Source organism: Euprymna scolopes, chromosome 45 (assembly GCF_053919585.1).
Source record: "Euprymna scolopes isolate OS-2025 chromosome 45, ASM5391958v1, whole genome shotgun sequence".
Lineage (NCBI taxonomy): Eukaryota > Metazoa > Mollusca > Cephalopoda > Sepiida > Sepiolidae > Euprymna > Euprymna scolopes.
Window position 1 is genome coordinate 68,156,875 of NC_136526.1, and position 19,235 is coordinate 68,176,109.

Genomic DNA, 19,235 nt, shown 5'->3' on the forward strand with positions numbered 1-19,235 from the left:
GTTGAAACTGTTAAAATATACCTAAAAATTCATAATAATGTCACTGGCGCCCAGTATTATTCAAACATAACCGGTAGGAATTGTCAGCTCAACACTAGGTGTATCAGAACTTTTGTAGGAATTTTTGACACCCCTAACACGAAACTGCAAATAAAATATAAAAAACTCGTAATTTCTCTTTTAAAAATGGGTTGTTTATTTTCTTTATGGATTATACCTCCAAAATAAACTATTAAAGTTGTATAAAAAGTAATAGAAATATTTAAAAAAAAATAGTAATGAAATTAATTGAATGTTACGAGTTCAGTATTTTTCAATTTTTAAACTTTAAAAATCTATCAAAATTTTTCTATTGATTCTATTTTTACGATATTTTCAGGGTCAATGTGAAATTTTATGCTCTTTCCAATAAATCGAATATAATATTTTAGACAAAAGTTTTTTTTTAATTCACGCCCCCCCCATTTTCAAATGTCTATCAAAAAGTAAATAATTAATTTATGTGCCAAAGTTTTATATATCACAAATTGAAGATAAAAGATCAATAAATAATATATTCAAATTTAAAACAAAAAAAAGTAGTGTTTTTTTAGAAATTTACTTTTTTTTTTTTTAATGAAACCTTGGTCCTTGCTCCTTTAATTGAAAAAAAAAATTAGGGCTTGAATTACATTTTTCGAGGAATTATAAGCTTCGAAAGATAGCGGGTGGAATTATTCAATAGTTTTCACGAAATTTTTGACACTGCTAGATCAACCCTGATAATTGCGTAAGCATAAAACACTAGGTATACGGATAGATTATTGTTTAATTGTAATTTTTAAGCCCCTTTGAGAGCACTTAAAGAAAGATAGGCAATTTCGACAGAATAAGAAATTAAAAGACGGGCAATTAGTTTTTATGTAATGTTCACGATTTCCGCTCGTTTGAACACTCCAGATTGTTTAATGGTTTCGCCCGAATCCTGCGTTTAATATATCTTAATTATATATTGTTTCCAAATGAAAAGGATATTGAATTTCATATCCAAATTGTATGGTAAATTCCCAAGTGAAAGTCTTTCGTAGCAGTGAGGTAAAGGGGTCCAACGCGTATTTTGATTCTTCTACGGTACAAGGTAACAATCCGAAGTAGGCATAATTTCCTGGTTTCTCCTTTGTTCAGGTGACGATTCCGGTAAATATTTCATCATATAAGTCCGGTGAAAATGTTTTTTTTTTAATAAGCATATAATTTTTTATATATTTATTTAATATCTTTTTTAATTATGTACTTCGGAATTTACCATACAATTTGGACATGCATTTCAATATCCTCTTCATTTGGAATCAATATATAATATCCCTTACTCTATGATTTAAAAACTTTTAATTATGATTTTCTAGGTTTATTACATTTAGCAAATAAGGTATAAACCATTATAATTTGCTAATATTTACTTCACTGAAGAAATGAATAAACATCGAAAATCAATAGGTTACGGAAATATACTTATTATACTTTGTGTTGCATTTAATAAAAATTTTCACATTTCACATCATAAAATTAAAATTACTAATTTATGATATATATATATATATATATATATATATATATATATATATATATATATATATACCACACTCCTCCGACAATTTTGGGTCTAAACACTTGAAATTTTAGATATAGGTTCCTTGTACATGGATCTAACTTAATAACTTGATCTGAGCCCCAAAAACTAAATTTTAAGGGGTCATAATAGATGTCAAAGTTTAAAAAAATTTGACCTCTGCGGTCTCTACCCAATTACTCAGACAATTTCTGGTTTAAACATTTGAAATTTGACATAAAGGGTATTCAGAGATAGGGCAAGCTTTTGCATCGGTTTGGGTCGAAAATTTTCAGTTACCAATATATAAATGTATGTATGTATGTATGTATGTATGTATGTATGTTTGCATGTAGCCTAAAACTTTCAATAGTGGCGACGGGTTTTACCAAGATCAGTATCCTTTTAAGGTTCGACTTTTCATACGACAAATATCGAAAAATTGCCTAAAAACATTAATATCGTCACCTTCAACGAGGCACTTTTCTACAGTGGGGGGTCGCTTTTTTTCGCCGATATTTTTTAAAGTTATCCTCTCCTTTAGATTGTCTAGCCTTAATTTAAACATAGGTTTGGCGGTGGCCCTAACCGCAAAGATGTCAGGGTTTTTTTCCCGTTTTTTTTCGTCCTTCACGGTACGGGTTCGAGCCTGCCTTCCTACTACCACTTTTTTTTTTGCTCAACATACACATCCAAACACCCGGGCAACGTCGAGCTGAACTGCTAGTAAAATAAAAAAATAAAAAATAATATTAATAAGTTTCAGATTACAAGATCTGCGACACGATAACTAGCATATAAATGCTATGAGAATAAAAATACATAAAAGCTTAAGTTGTTGGTTAGTTGTTTTTGTTTTACGACATATCAACCCTTTTCAGGTTATTTAATGCCGAATCCAAAGATTCGAAAGAAACATTTTTTAATAGAATATATTTGTTGTTTTCAAGTCGGTTTCTATTTAACCCATAGTTGGGACCCTAACAGCTACTACCACTCCAGGTCAGAGTGGACCTGGGAGCAATGGTAATTAAAGGGTGGCTCTACACTCCCCAAAGCCCGCAAGCTGGGGCCTCACCACTGGATATAGTTTTAGGTCATATCCAGGATCAAAAAGCTTAAGGTACCAGAAAGGCAAATAGACTAATGTGTAAAGATTAAATACGTTACACACACACACACACACACACACACACACACACACACACACACACACACACACACACACACACACACACACACACACACACATATATATGTATGTATATATACACATATACATATATACATATATATATACATATCTAGACATATATATATACATATATATGTATATATATACACATATACATATATATACTTATACATATACATATATATGTATGTATATAAATATATACACACACACATACACACATGTATATATATATATAAAATAAAATAAAAATTACAATTAAATTTACCAAAATGATGGTAAAATTAAAGTATATCTCTTCTTCTTCTATCTTCTATTCTTTCTTCTTCTCTTCTCTTCTTCTATCTTTTCTTCTATTCTTCTTCTTCTATCTATCTTCTATCTTCTATTCTTTCTTCTTCTTCTATCTTCTTCTTATATTTTCACGTTCGCGCCGACCTACCGTAGTCGTTTTTTTTTTTTTTTTTTTTTCTTAAACAACTGGAATGGACTTTTCTTGGTGGCCGAACTGTTAACGTTGCAGATGTTTGTTTGTTTTTTTTTCGCACTTTATTTTCCTACTTTTACTCATGACTCCGGGTTTGATCCTTCCTACTTACCTACCATAACATTTTTTAAAACTCCCCCCCCCCGTCCCGGAAACAAACACTCAGGCAACGCCGGGTACCCCCGCTAGTTATAAATATTAAAGAATTAATATTTATAAAGTTATCTCAGCCAGATGTAAAAGCTCGATAAAACCAAATAAGAAATAGAGCTTATAATATGATCAAACGGTTAATAAAATATGTTAAAAAGCACTTTGAAATGAGTTAAAAACATTTAATCTGAAAAGGAAACACTAGATAAGTGGATAGTCATTAGTTATCTTCCACCAGACTATCCATTCATGTGTAATCACCTTTTTCCTCACCATATTCCCTCTGCTTCACTTTTTTTTGTTTTCAAGTAAGATCTTATACTTACTTGTTGTTTCATCAAATACTTTTGCATGCAAAATCCGATCCAGCATTTTGCTAATTCCTACCCTCTAATGAGAAGGAAAGTATTTCTTCGAAACTCCGCGGATTAAGGACTATCCACTTATTAAGCGTTTCCTTTTCAGATTAAATATGTTTTTAACTCATTTCAAAGTGTTTCTAACATGTTTTATTAACTGCTTGATCGTACACACACACACACACACACACACACACACACACACACACACACATATATATATATATATATATATATATATATATATATATATATATATATATATATATATATATATATAAGCGAGATAAGACACTGATAGAATTCAGATGAACAATGCTGATAGATATTACTTAAAGAAATACTTTCAAGGAGATCCTAGCCAAAAAGGAAAAGCTCATATTTAAGAATAGAGCAATATATAAGTTTCATGGTTCAATTTTAAATTCTGAAAAAACAGCATATAGAGACATTTATTCGATTTAAAAATTTATTGTTTGACAAAGGAATATATAGAAGGGGTTATTTTAATTTCCTTAATCCATGGATGTTCAACAATGGCTCATATCATTAGAGGAAATGAAATGCAATTAGTAAAATGTTCAGCTGCGAATGGACGCTATTTTGCTTTTCAGCACAATTATTGAAAATAGTTTTTTGAGTGGTTGTGGATAATTATATGGAGAAAATTATACGGAAAGAAGAGTATATATATATATATATATATATATATATATATATTAATATTATATATAAATTATACGGAAAGAAGAGTATATATATATATATATTGACTTCTTGTAAACTGATTTTTCTGCAAACATGGATTACAAATATTTGGAGTATTACAATCTTTTTGAATTATTACAATCTTTTTGAATTGTTATGGATTTTTATTTTGAATCTGTGTGTCAACAACATATTCCGGATATTTCTTATGGGAACATTATCTCCAATCATCTTTTCGTATTGATAATACTAGATTTCTTTATATCTTTTTTTATTTGGTTTTTAATCCGTGACTTTTACTTTATCCTCTGAATTTTAAAGTTTTTTCGCCATTTTATAAAGCCTTTGCACAAAAATGTTTTTTTTTTTTTGCATTTATGAATATTTTTGATGTAATGCCAGTTTTCGGTTTATGCCTTTACCGGCAAATTCATAGCGTTGCTATAATATTTATTTAATATCTTTCCTCTGATGAGGAGAACGCATAACTTTGAAACTCCGTGAATTAAGGAAATTTCAATATATCTGTCGAAAAATAAATTCATGTAAAATATATTTCCTTTATATATATATATATATATATATATATATATATATATATATATATATATATATATATATATATATATATATATATAAACGGATGATATGGGAAAAATGTTATGCGATGTGTCGAAAGATACAAGGGGAAAAAAAAACAGATTTGATATTCCCGAAGCGCTTTTCAACCGACTCTCTTCAAGGGAATCGTCGGTAAATTGGTTGATTACTCAAAACCATGAATTGGTAAAAAAAAAAAATACTGTGATTGTAAGGTGGTCGGAAGAGAAAAAAAAATTAGTTCACGGACGACCAAGAGTCATTAAATAACTGCAGTGAATGTTTTAACTGCCTTTGTCTGCAGAGAGAGGGACGTCGAGAATTGATGACGATAGCCTCTAGTACGTCGAGGTGGAAACGATGTCGTGCTCTTTCACCTTTATTTATTATTATTATTATTAATGACTCTTGGTCGTCCGTAAACTAATATTTTTTTTTTCTTCCGACCACCTTACAATCACAGTATTTTTTTTTTTTTACCAATTCATGGTTTTGAGTAATCAACCAATTTACCGACGATTCCCCTGAAGAGAGTCGGTTGAAAAGCGCTTCGGGAATATCAAATCTGTTTTTTTTCCCTTGTATTTTTCGACACATCGCATAACATTTTTCCCATATCGTCCGTTTTTATTTATTTGTGGGACACCACATTATGCTCTTCATATATATATATATATATATATATATATATATATATATATATATATATATATATATATATATAGTCTTAAAAACTATATATCGAAATTTTATAAAAATGTAATTTTTACTTCTTCACTGGAAAATTATTTTTTTATTTAATCCCATGCAGTTATAGCATCAACTTTTTTTCTCGAATTCACAAAAGGGATCAACCGTCAGTCATCATGGCTCACCAGCAGTGTTTATCAAACAACACCTCCTTTAACCAAAAGAATTGACAATAGTTCCAAGTTTTCAGGGATCATCAGTTGTTTACCATGAACCACATTTTCGATAATTTAATATATTAGATTGGTGCAAAAATAATGTCGTTATTTGACGTTTTATAAAAGTGAGAATGTGTGTGTCTCAACGAATTTTGCATCTACAGACTTGATATTTGGTATATAGGGTAATCAGACACGTGAAAATCTTTTTAATCGGTATTTATCCGGAAATAAAAGGCTGGCAAAGAGTCAAAATTGAAAACATGGTACTTGTATGTTAATCGTTCATATGTTATGTTAAGAATAAGTAAATTTGAAAATACGTTTTAAAGATAATGTAAAGTCGACCTAATGGTTATGGTACTTGACTCACTGTTTTTATGCTTTGGTTCCGATCTCAGCTTGAGTATTTTTTTAATCGAACTGTTTAGAATACAACATAATACTCGCATGCATATATCCCAGTTTCTGTCCGTTTTTTAAATTTCATTTTTTTTTAAATGGTGGTCACCACTTATCAAGGCCCGGAAGTCACTCGGGGATAAGAGTTATTGCGGGTACAGTAATCAATGGGACAATATCGTAGTAATCGTTAGTAATGGAGATTTGCTAAAGTGTCTTACTTAAAGGGGTGGTTCATCAGGAATTTGTTTATGTTGGACTTGAAGACATCCAAGTTGTAGTCAGGTGGGAAACAGGCAAACGGAAGAGAGTTTCACAGGCGTGCATTTCTAAGGAATTTAACGTTACGTTTAATACTTATGGATTTCTGTTTATAATAAATAAGAACTCTGCATTAATGAAAATATAATATTTATTCGTATTTTACGATCGGGCAACGCCAGTCGGCCTGCTAGTATATTTATAGATATAAATATAAAGAATGAATTCCAAATTTCATGATGTCGACCATCGTACAATTTATTCCTTTAATTCAATTGACATTTACAATTCTTGACAGTATCTGTTTCGTAGTCCAGAACCAATCACTTAATTATGATATTAATTAGTGAATCTATTTTGCCCTTAACATATCAGAAGAAATAGCAACAATGAATCCGTCAAAAGGAAATAAAGTGTGATTTGACATGATTAAAAATCCGAAAATTATAAGAGAAGCGGTAAATACCTTATAATATGTTTCCATTACGCCATTTTGAATTTATTAAACTATCTATTCGTACTAACAAGTTCTATTGTTATTTTCATAAATATGGATGCATTAATTAGAATTAATAAATTTACTAATTATTAAATAGAACATTTTTGGTAGAATATTCCTAAATTACGCGATTATTGCTCTGCAATTACATTGAGCTTCTTAAATAAGGATTGCTATATTTTGTAAGGAAATAAAATATATTTCCACACACACACACACACACACACACACACACACACACACACACACACACACACAAACACACACACACACACATATATATAGTCTTTGAAGTTTTTAACCTTTAAAACTATACAAAAAATATTTCTTATCATTCGTTAGAAAACCATTCAGTAAATCATTTAATCACCTGCAATCACTGCATCAACTCGCTCTCGAATTTACTATAGTACTAATAATTTATTTTTTAAGGGATCATCAGTTGTTTACCATGTTTCGGGGATTTAAAAACAAAACAGTATATTACATCATGGCTCCCCAGCAGTGTTGATCAAACACCACTACACTTAATCTTAGGAAGAAGACATGTTACAAACATTTGATCCAATTTCCTATTCTTAATTGCAATCACTAACCTTTTCATAGTATAAAAATGAATTTCTTACCTGTGCGATTCATTAATTTCCACATTTAAAATGGATACATTTTTAAATTTTTTAATTTATCAGTCTTGTATTTATAAGATTAGGATTAATCCATTTAACTACTTATCACCCCCACTATGATTAGTATTTAGTATATTTACATTATTATTTATTTAAAAATTATATATATAAACACACACACACACACACACACACACACACACACACACACATATATATATATATACATACACATGTAGATAAGGATTGCTATATATTGTAAGGAAATAAAGTAAATTTCCACACACACACACATATATATATATATATATAAACACACACACACACACACATATATACATATATATATATATACACATAGGAGTCTAAATAAGAGAAATCAAATAAGTCTCACCTCCTTGTCTCTGATCAAAGGGATAATTCACTACTACTGCTCCGCCGTGGAAACTGGCGGATAAAACAAACGTGTCCGACTGCATCCACTTGATAACTGCGCGCGTCTCGGGTTGCAGCTTTTCCTGATACCCACTAATATCGGGAAAGTTCCGGTTCAAGTCAACGTTCCGTCTATTATACCTGCAACGAAAACGAAGAAACGTGAACGTACATGAACAAACAAACAAACAAACAAACAAACAAACAAACAACAACAACAACAACAACAACAACAACAACAACAACAACAACAACAACAATAATAATAATAATAATAATAATAATAATAATAATAATAATAATTCTGATTTCGTTTATGAACGTCTCTCTGGAAAGGGATGGGATTAATTTCTAGAGGATTTCCCTTAATGCCAACTTGAAACCAAGAGCTTCAAAGATCAAGGGTTTTCCAAATGATATTGGTGGTACCTATAATTGCAGAGGTTTGAAGGCCGCCTAAAACATCGGGGATTTGTAGTTTTTTTTCAATTGTCCTTCCAGACGACTTGATACTATTCCTAGTGTACCAACTACGACTGGGATTATTTGTGTTTTAACCCCGTGTATACGCCTTATCTCCAAGGCCAATGGAGCATAATTGCTCCACTTCTCATTCTCCTTCTCTCTCACATTCCTGCCCCAGGGTACTGAAAAGTCTACAATCTGCCAGTTTTTTTAGAGCTTGTGAATGACGACCAAATCCGGACGATTATGTTCCAATTGCTTGGTCGTTATGACACTTTTGTCCCACCATACCTCTACGTTGCCATCCTCACTTGTTCTCACTTCATTAGGCACCTTCTCAAACCATTTTCCAGCACACTTCACCCCAACCCTCTTACACACCTCCCAATATATCCGGAGTCCTATGCGATCGTGTCTTTTGTAGTACTCTCTCTGGGCCAGTCCACTACACCCTGCTGCAAAGTGCGCAATTGACTCTGAAGTCTTACCGCAAATCCGGCATTCTGCAGCAACTTCCTCTCCTAGAACCACTTTTTTGAACGACCGTGTTCCTAATGCCTGCTTTTGTGCTGCACAAACAAAAGCTTCAGTACTCTTAGCCAGATACCCAGCTCTAAGCCATTGCCATGATCTTTCATCAGCAACTTCTGCTATATTCTGGAAGTACCTTCCATGCATTTTATTCCTAGCCAGTTCCTCTGCCCTTTCTCTATCCATACATTTCACATAATCAGCCTTGGTCTCACATACCTCCACTTCATTGGCCACAACCTTAAGCATCCACTCCTCACTTCTAACCACATGCTCCTTCAACGACATCTCCTCGGTTCTAACACAATCTTTTACACTTTTCAATCCTCTCCCACCATCTTTCCTCTTTTGATACAGCCTTGCTACGCTACTTCAAATGCGAAATATACCAAACATTGCTAAAAATTTTCTTGTTTTGATATGCATGGCCTGCAACTCCTTGTCAGACCATTCTAAAATTCTTGCACTGTATCTCAAAACACTGAGTGCCCATGCATTTACTGCTTTCATTAGATTTTCTACATACAGTTTCGACTTTGCAATTAGTTTCACTCTTCTAAGATACTCCTTCCTGACTTTTCCGTCATTTCTGTTCATGATGCCTACACCCTCCAGCACTCCCAAATACTTATATCCTGTATCTTCTATTTCTTTCATGATTTCTCCATTTGGCAGCACTATTCCATTCAAATGAACCTTTACTCCTCTTTTCCTCACCAGCACCGCACATTTACTAATCCCAAACTCCATCCCAATGTCTCCTGAGTATGTCCCCACAATTTCTATCAGTCTCTCCATTTCCTTTTCATTTTTACGGAATATTTTCAAATCATCCATAAACAGTAGATAGTTGAGGCGTTTGTCACCAGATCCAAACTTATTCCCCAGTTTTTCTCTCTTGAAGAGGATGCTCAGTGGCATCATTATCGTTACAAAAAGAAGTGGCGATAACGAATCTCCTTGAAATATCCCACATTTAATGCCAACCTGCCCCATCTCCTCTCTGTTTGCTGTCAGCATCGTTTTCCATTGAGCCATACTTGTCTCCAAAAGCCCTACCACATTTTCAGCAACCTTCATCATCAATAGTGTTTCACGTATCCATGAATGAGGAACCATGTCATAAGCCTTTCTGTAATCGATCCATGCTACACGCAGATTCCTCTTCTTCTTCGCATCCTGCATTATTGCTTTATCAATTAGTAGCTGCTCTTTAGTACCTCTCGAGCCTTTCCGGCACCCCTTTTGTTCGTCAGGAAAAACACCATTACTCTCTAGATGTTCATAAATTTTCTCCGCAAATATTCCAGTCAACAGTTTCCACATCAAATGCAGACATGTAATTAGTCTATAATTATTGGTATCTGTTCCTTTTGCAGGATCTTTCCTAATCAGTGTTGTTCTTCCCTTCACAAGCCAATCACTGACATCTCCCGACTCTACAACCCTTTGCAGAGCAGCAGCTATACGTGGATAAAGGCATGGAAACTATTTAAGCCAGAAGCCCATCATTCCATCTGGACCAGTTGCCTTCCAGTTTGTCATCCTTCGCATGCCAGCTTTAACGTCATCGATGGTTATCTCAACGTTCTTCATCTGCTGCATTTCTGACAGCCTTTCTCTGACCTATCCCAACCAGCTAGCCTTCTCATTATATCGCCCTTCGACAGACCAAATCCGACTCCAGAACTTCCTTACAACTTTTGCATTTGGAGTGTTGTTATTTCCCACCTGTTTACTACCATTTAATTATTTATACAGCTGAGACTGATTGTTCCGGAAAAGGTTGTTCTGCCGAAATGCAACACTTTTTCAAAGTTCCTAATTTTTATACCACCAGTGTGGACCTTCTCTTTCAACATTGTTAGAACGTTCATCGTTCCCTTTTCCAGCAATCTATATCTCCTTTCAAGCTCGTTCTTGGCTTTCTGTCATAGTTTAACTCCTTTTCTTATTTCTTCGATTCTACCAATATCTTTCCGCCACCGTTTAATACTTTCATTTTTCCCTTTTTCTTCTGTAATAAGCCAAGACGATTCGCAATAATGTATGACGCTGCATACAGAAGCCTGTTAAGTTCCGTAATCGATATGTTCTTTCTTATGATGTTGTGAATTACTCCTTGAATTATTTTTACCTCGTTTTTCACCTTCCGCCTATCACTACTCTTCATACTTGGAATCTCTATGATATCGTCTCTAAGAAGAACCTAAGGAAAAAAAAAATAGAGGACTTAAGTGCCATCAGTTATAGTCGAAACTGAAACCAAAACTTATGAAGAATTCTCGGTAAAATTATTTATGACAAGAAATGGAAGTACATAACAATTAAACGACCCGGATGTAAGCGTGACAGACATTACACACACGCTATCGTATTAATATATAGATTAGGTGAGTTGCTCCTATCACATTTCTTTAAGAGACCGTCGTTTTTTAAACCATTCTTTAGGTCTTGATATATTTTATATGTGTGTATGCATTCTTAAATGTAGATTCATTGAGACGTTTGAGTGGAGCGATATACTTTGCGACTCACCTTCCCGTAGCACTTGTACAATCTCCAACTTTGGCTCGCTCATAGCCATCGGGGTTGATTGTAGGGAGGATATGTATAACGGTCGTCTCAAGGATTCTCGTGATCGTCCGATTACGTCCGTAATTTGTCACCAAGTATTCAATGAGGTGCAGAAGTAATTCTCGACCCACAACCTGTGAATGAAATAAATATAAAAAGTCAGAAAGACAAACAAATCTGTAAATAAAACAAATACAAAAGAACAATTTCAAACTAGTGGGATCCGTGGAAATTCCACAGGGACTCATTCATATGTAATATATTGAAATTGGCATTCTGTAGATGTTCAGTGTAAATAGAGACGCTCCGATATTATTGTAGCTTTTTTGTTAAGACTGTAAAAGCATTTATCTAAGCTAGCAAGGACGCCCGGCATAGCCCGGTCGTAAGTCTGCCACATTTGGGCTGGTGCATCTTTTTTTTTTTTTTTTTTTTTTTTTACACAGTGATCACCACTTATAAAGGCCCGGGAGCCACTCAGGGATAAGGGTTATTGCAAGTACATTACGTTAGTGTGGAGATTTGATGAAGTGTTTACTTAAGGGGGCGGTTCATTAGGAATTTGTTAACATTGGACTTGAAGACATCCAAGTTGTAGTTCAGAGGGAAACAGGCAGACGGAACAGAGTTCCACAGGCGTGCAGTTCTAAGAAAGAAGCTTTGTTCATGGAATCCGCGTTTTGATTTAGGCACAGACACAGAGTGGGGGAAATTTTTCACAGTGGATTCAGCTAGACGGGTGTTTTTCGTGAAAGATTGACGAGGGGGGGACCAGGGATTGGAGTTCAGACGAGCACCTGCCATGGAAACAACGATAAAACAAAGACAGGCTTGCAACGTCTCTTCTGTGGGAGAGAGGTTGCAGAATAGAGAAAAGGGCATCATCAAAGCATTCATCTGCTGCTTGTCTCTTACTCCTGGAAGGGTTGAAAAGAGAGTCGCTAACCTTAGAGGTCCTGCACTGTCAGCTAGGCTAAAGCCTCTGTCTCATCAACGAAATGTTGCATCCCTCTGCCTGTTCTACAAATACTTTAATGGTGGCTGCTCTGACGAATTGCAAGCACTTGTACCTCCTCGACGTGACTACTCCCGACAAACCCGACAAGCAACTAAGTCCCACCTCTTTACAATAGAGATCCTTAGGTGTAAGAAAGCCTTTTACTCCAATAGTTTCTTCCCCAGAACTGCAAGTCTTTGGAACTCCGTTCCGGGATACTGCTTTCCCAACTGTACTGATATACAGAAGTTCAAGTGTAATGTGAACAAACATCCTTTTACTCATTTCCCTTCATAATGCCCCTGTAAATTGTCCCCGAATAGTAGCCCCGTACTTCAAAGTGGCACTTGCCTTGTTTGGGGTGAAGATTGAATAAAAAAAAGTACGCTTAAATATGATATTTTAATTCTATACTTTTATAGAATTACTGTTCTATCGTTTACAAAATGGCAGACAAAACACATTTACCTTTTTCGTTTTGGTGGAATGACGACGGATGAAGAGAATAGTTTACAAATATAAATGAGTCTTTATTCATACCAGCTGGGGGTGATGATGGTTAAGGATTCAAGCCTTTACGACTACATGGTCTCCTCTTCCCCTCCCCCTTCGCATCCCAGTCTGACCGACAAAATAAAGTTTATATATATCAACATTTTCAAGCATTCATAAACTACATTTACCATCCAAATGAATGCTTTGATGATGATACTTACGACTTTTAGATAGAGAACCATTATAAGATACATCTACCTTACCTAAAAATTCTAGTTTTATTTTTGGTGTCTTTGAAAAAAAAATCCACCCAATATTTTTGTTGATGAGGAGACTTTGTTTCAAAAACTATATCATAAAATTTTTGTCCAAGACTTATTGTCTATCTCAATAAAAACATCGTTTCCGAAACGATCGTACAATTTATTCATTTTGTTTGTTCTTCCTTATGAAACCGATTTTTAATTTTTAATTTTAATTTTAAATTATCAATCATTTTACTCAACATATATATATATATATATATATATATATATATATATAAGTGTAAGCCATGTTTAGTTTCAGAACAGTTTCCGATGGTTCGTTGTTCTACACAAGTCTTGAGAGGTGACTAGTTCCACAGAGCAAAAGATTCTTACCGTGTCGAGACAGAAAAAAACATGCGAAATTGCTACAGGAAAGGTTTAGTATTTATGAAGCAATTCTGGTTTCTGATTGGTTGGTAGCAGAACGTAAATTAATTCGATTCGTCAGTTCCTAGCAGCATCGTTTATAAATAGAATCGCCCGACTGTGTGGGATCATATGCCATTACTGCGTCTGATGGGGAAGGTCTCCTAGCGGCTTCGGCTGCAGGGAGACAGGGTAGTACATGTCAAGGATTCGTCACTTGACACTCAGCCCAACAGGTGAGGGGCCAGGAACCGGTCAGCATCTGTTGGACTGAGGTACGCCGCCTGGGTAATACCTAGGAGGTCCACCCTCCTAGGCCTTGCCACCAGGCTTTCCGGTGGGGCAAGTTTATTGCTTGCTGCCTGAGGCGCCCCGACCGGGGAATGCCGACGGGGTTACTCAGGAAATTTTTAAAATTGCCGGAGTGCCCCTCCTTTAGGGGAGCCTGCGGGGTTCCCACTTTCCGGCCTTGTGCCACATAATGCTGATTTGGGCAGCATTTAAATATATATCCCATTACACATCTTGTGTGATGGGATGTCTCCAAGCGGCTTGCTGCAGGGAGACAGGGTAGTAGTACTCGTCAAGGATTCGTCACTTGACACTCACATCCAACAGGTGAGGGGCCGGGAACCGTCCAGCCCCTGTCAGACTGAGGTACGCCGTCTGGGTAATACCTAGGAGGTCCACCCTCCCAGGCCTTTGGTGGAGTAAGTTCATTGCTTACTGCCTGAGGCGCCCCTACTGGAGAATGTCGACGGGGTTACTCAGGCAATTTTTACAATTGCAGGAGTGCCCCTCCTTTAGGGGAGCCTGCTGAATCCCCACTTTCCGGCCTTGTGTCACATTTTGCCGAGGTGGGCGGCAAATAAATAACTACCCCATATACATCCAAAATATTGTAACATATATATATATATATATATATATATATATATATATATATATATATATATATATATATATATATATATATATATTGGAAATCATGAATGGAAGACGTATTCCTTCGGATTTCATTTTATATTAAAAAAAGACCGAGGAGAAAAGGAAAATGGATAGCGACTAAAAAATAAAAGTAGGGAAATAGAAAAAAAAATCGAAACGAGTCAATTGACATGTTTCGCCCTCACTCATCAAAATTGGAATCGAGTGATTTATTTTTTATTAATTTGTTTTCCTTAATGATAAAATCTAAGAAAAAGAGACGGGAGCAAGAGCAATCGTCTGTAGATTAATTTTAAAGGCTGATCACGTTCAAACCCAACAAGCAGTCCTTTTCCTTACAAAGGGAGGCTTCCTAAGGCGAACGTGAACAGTCTCCAAGACTTTTAGATGATATAGGAAGTGAGCTCGACTCAATACGGGGAAAGAGTCGATGCTGAAGTTCGTTGCAGAATCCTGGTATTTAATAAAGTGTTTCGTTATAGCGGATCCATATGTGTTGTTTACAGCCTCGGTAGGTGGGAATGTTCCATTCCTGATTTTGCTCGGTAAATGTTGTTGTATGCGACTTTCCAATTTTAAAGGCGTTCGACCTACGTAGTCGGCACCGCAATCACATTTAAATGAATAAATGACATTACTAATATGATGAGGAGTTAGAACATCTTTTTTTATTGGAAGCCATTAATGGTTTTGTATTATACACAACACGAACATTTGAAGCAAAATAATATCCTTCAACAGTTGAACTAATTTGGTGAATTTTTCACTTACTTTCCCCAACCACGGCACTCGAATATAAACCGGACATTTATCCACCATATTGGGTTTTGTTCGTAAAAAATCTGCTCTTTTCCTTTTAATGGTGGTTTCAATTACACCTAAAGGATACCCATTATTGGACAATTTTATTAATTTCCTCATCCAATTTTTCTGGCGAGCAGATCATTAGGGCACGATGTGTTAATGTCCAAATTAAATTATATTTGCGCTTGTTAGGGCAGAATGAATCCCAGCGTGTATACAGCCCAGTGAATGTTGGTTTGCGATAAATCGATGTAAGGTAACTCGATGGAGTTTTCATTACCAAAAACATCGAGAAACGCCAGGGCGGAATTATCTTCACTTTCATACGTATACTTTAACGCCGGATGCATACTGTTTAGTAAGGAGAAAAATTCGTTTGCCTCCGAATTACTATTAAATAGGCAAACTGATTTGAAGTTATTTTTTGAAATTGACATGGACACTAGAATATTTCAATTAAAAGTCAAATATGAACAAGTAAAATTAAAGAGGAATAAAAAGCGAATCAAATAAGGTATAGTTTTTTTTTTTTACACAGTGATCACCACTTCTTATCAAGGCCCGGAAGCCACTCAGGGATAAGGGTTATTGCAAGTACATTACGTTAGTGTGGAGATTTGATGAAGTGTTTACTTAAGGGCGAGGTTCATTCGGAATTTGTTAAAACACTTACATTAAATTTAGCTTAAATTTGCAGCTACAAGTGCGGACCTTTTTTTTGCCGGCAATATATATATATATATATATATATATATATATATATATATATATATATAGTAATTTATAAAATATATATGGCGATTAAGCTACACTGAATATTCTGCGTTTCATCCAACTATAGGTTTCGTCAGGCTTATGCGCATAAGCCTGACGAATCCTATAGTTGGATGAAACGCAGAATATTCAGTGTAGCTTAATCGCCATATATATTTTATAAATTACTAACTAGCTCTACCTACGTATTGAGCACTTTTGAAGTAAATACTTAAAGTTTACGCATAAATCTATACTTTCGTATATTAAATTTATGTGAATAAATGAAGTAGTGATATATATATATATATATATATATATATATATATATATATATATGAAACCTGTATCAGTTATTTTTACATTATTTTATTATATTTTATTATTCTATTTCATATCATATTATTTTATTTTTGAATTTTAACGAAAACCATTGGCCTTTGAAATGTGCTCCGATGAACTTACTGAACTTGCACTCCCTGGACGTCCGAAAGATGTTTTACTCACATAGCTTATTTACTAAGGCCACTTTACTTTGGAATTCCCTCCCCGGTCCTTGTTTTCCCGACCTTAAAAACTTTCAGAAATTTAAATGTAATGTGAACCAATATCTTGATGTGGAACTTCCAATTAAGGTTATCATATATAACTATATTCCTTACACCAATTAATATGCTTTAAGAGAAATCTGCATAGTTTCAGGTGACTAAAAAGAGATTTAAGTCAATAAAAAGGATTAAAAAAAAACACTTAAAAAGTAGCCGATAAAACAGACACGCTTGTGCTATTATATCAACAGATTTGAAATCGACCGGATATAATCTGGAGGGATGACTTCACCTGTCAGCTGAGCTGGGGGACCGAGCTGCCAAGACCGGCATGTGGCCGGTGTCGCTGGACGATGTCCAACGAGATAGACTTTCCTCTTTTCAACGCTTAGGGTTTAGCTTATTGATTTCTTAAGACCGTGTTTTGATTGATTAAGCCCCTTTCTGAACATTTGCTGGCATTGAACAAAATTATTATTATTATTTAAATTAATACTAGCGAGACCTGTGGACATTCCATAGGGGACTCATTCATATGTAATATATTGATGTTGGCATTCTGTAGATGTTCAGTGGAAATGGAGACGTCTTGATATTATTGTAGCATTTTTGTTAAAACTGCAAAAGAATTTATCTAAGCTAGCTGGGAGGTCCGGCGGATGTACCCCTGTCGTAAGGTACGCTTAAATATGATATTTTAATTCTTGCAGATTTTGTATATATTATTATAGAGTCAATGTTCTATCGATTTTTATATATTATAAAGTTGCGATTTCAAAAAAATATGTCCATATGACTTGAGTACATTAGCTTGAATCGAAACCGAAACCAAACATATGAAACAAATATATATATATATATATATATATATATATATATATATATATATATATATATATATATATATATATATATATATATATATATATATATATATGTATATATATATTAAGTAATGTGATTTATAATTTAAAATTTAAAAATTTTTAAAAATTTTTTAATTTAAAAATCAAATTTTGATTAAATTAAAAATCAGTTTCATAAGAAGGAACAACAACAAAATCAATTATCTGTACGATCGTTTCGGAAATCCGTGCTTTTTATTGTGGTATACATGAAGTTATGTAGAACAATTATATATAGTTTTTTGGTAAGCAAGGTCTCCTCATCAGCAAATTTAGGAGGGTTTTTATTGAATTTAAAAGACACCTTAAATAAACCTAGCATTAAAAGTAAGGCAGATGAATCTGAAAAAATTGAAATAAAAGGTTTGGATTTAAAATTTATAAGAAAATTAATATGGGTTAGAGATAGAAATAAGTAGAGAAAAATATATATTTTTGAATTTACATAATAAATTTGATTTAAAAATATATAGAGATAGTTACCTTTTAATTTTTCTTTTTTTGAAATCAGGAACTGTGTTTAAAGTAGTCATTTAGATGTTTGCTATAGCTTTTTATTTTATTGAATGATGGATTTTAAAAGGGCGACGCTCGTGCAATAAATTGTTTCCGTTAGCGTATTTTTGATTTAAAGACGCTACAGTTTATATATAGAGAGAGAATATTTCTATTACAAGTTTTTAAGGGGAGATAATTGTCATGTGTTCTTGACTTTATTTATTATTTGTTTTACGGGTCTAAGGGAGGTAATTGGTCTAACTTAATTTATTAAAAAAAAATAATAATTGTAATCTATTTTTACTAATAAGTAATTTTTAATGATTTAAGGTGGTTTATATTCATTAAATTTAAACCAACGTTTATGACTACATATCAGAAGCTCCTGTCTTGAATTTAATAGTTTGGTTGTACTTTTTATATCTTCATATTTTAAAATTTTTAGGGTCTCTTTTGTACATAGTGCACAAAATTTATCTCCTGGTTTATATGATTTGCAATTCTCAATTATTTGCCATTTTAAGTTGAAAGAAATATTGCTGTTTTTTAGTTGCCAAATATAGTTGGATAGAGTAGTTTGGTTTGATAGAGAGTTATTTTTAAAAGAATGTTTGTGCGTTGAAATTCTATGTTTTATTAGGCCAGATGTGGAACCAATATATATTACCTCTTGATTGTTGTGATTATTTTCCGTTAGGTCTATTGTTGGATTATTATGTGGTGGGTTGATTAGTAATTGATCGGTAGATTGATTTAAGTTGGTGTTATTATTTAATCTGGTAGTTGAGTTATGGCTGTTAATAGGTTCTTGTAGATTTG

General features: G+C 33.8%; 1 protein-coding gene across 2 annotated transcripts in view; it reads right to left on the reverse strand.

Annotated features, from left to right (window-relative positions):
* LOC145269875 (carboxypeptidase D-like) overlaps positions 1-19,235 on the reverse strand; it is a 1,225,495-nt gene that overhangs the window by 172,891 nt on the left and 1,033,369 nt on the right. For both annotated transcript variants that reach the window (XM_080125621.1, XM_080125622.1), the window contains exons 5-6: positions 11,756-11,928; positions 8,181-8,362 (exon numbers count right to left, since the gene is read on the reverse strand). In XM_080125621.1, the coding sequence (XP_079981747.1) occupies positions 8,181-8,362; positions 11,756-11,928 (355 nt within the window). The remainder of the gene's footprint in view (positions 1-8,180; positions 8,363-11,755; positions 11,929-19,235) is intronic.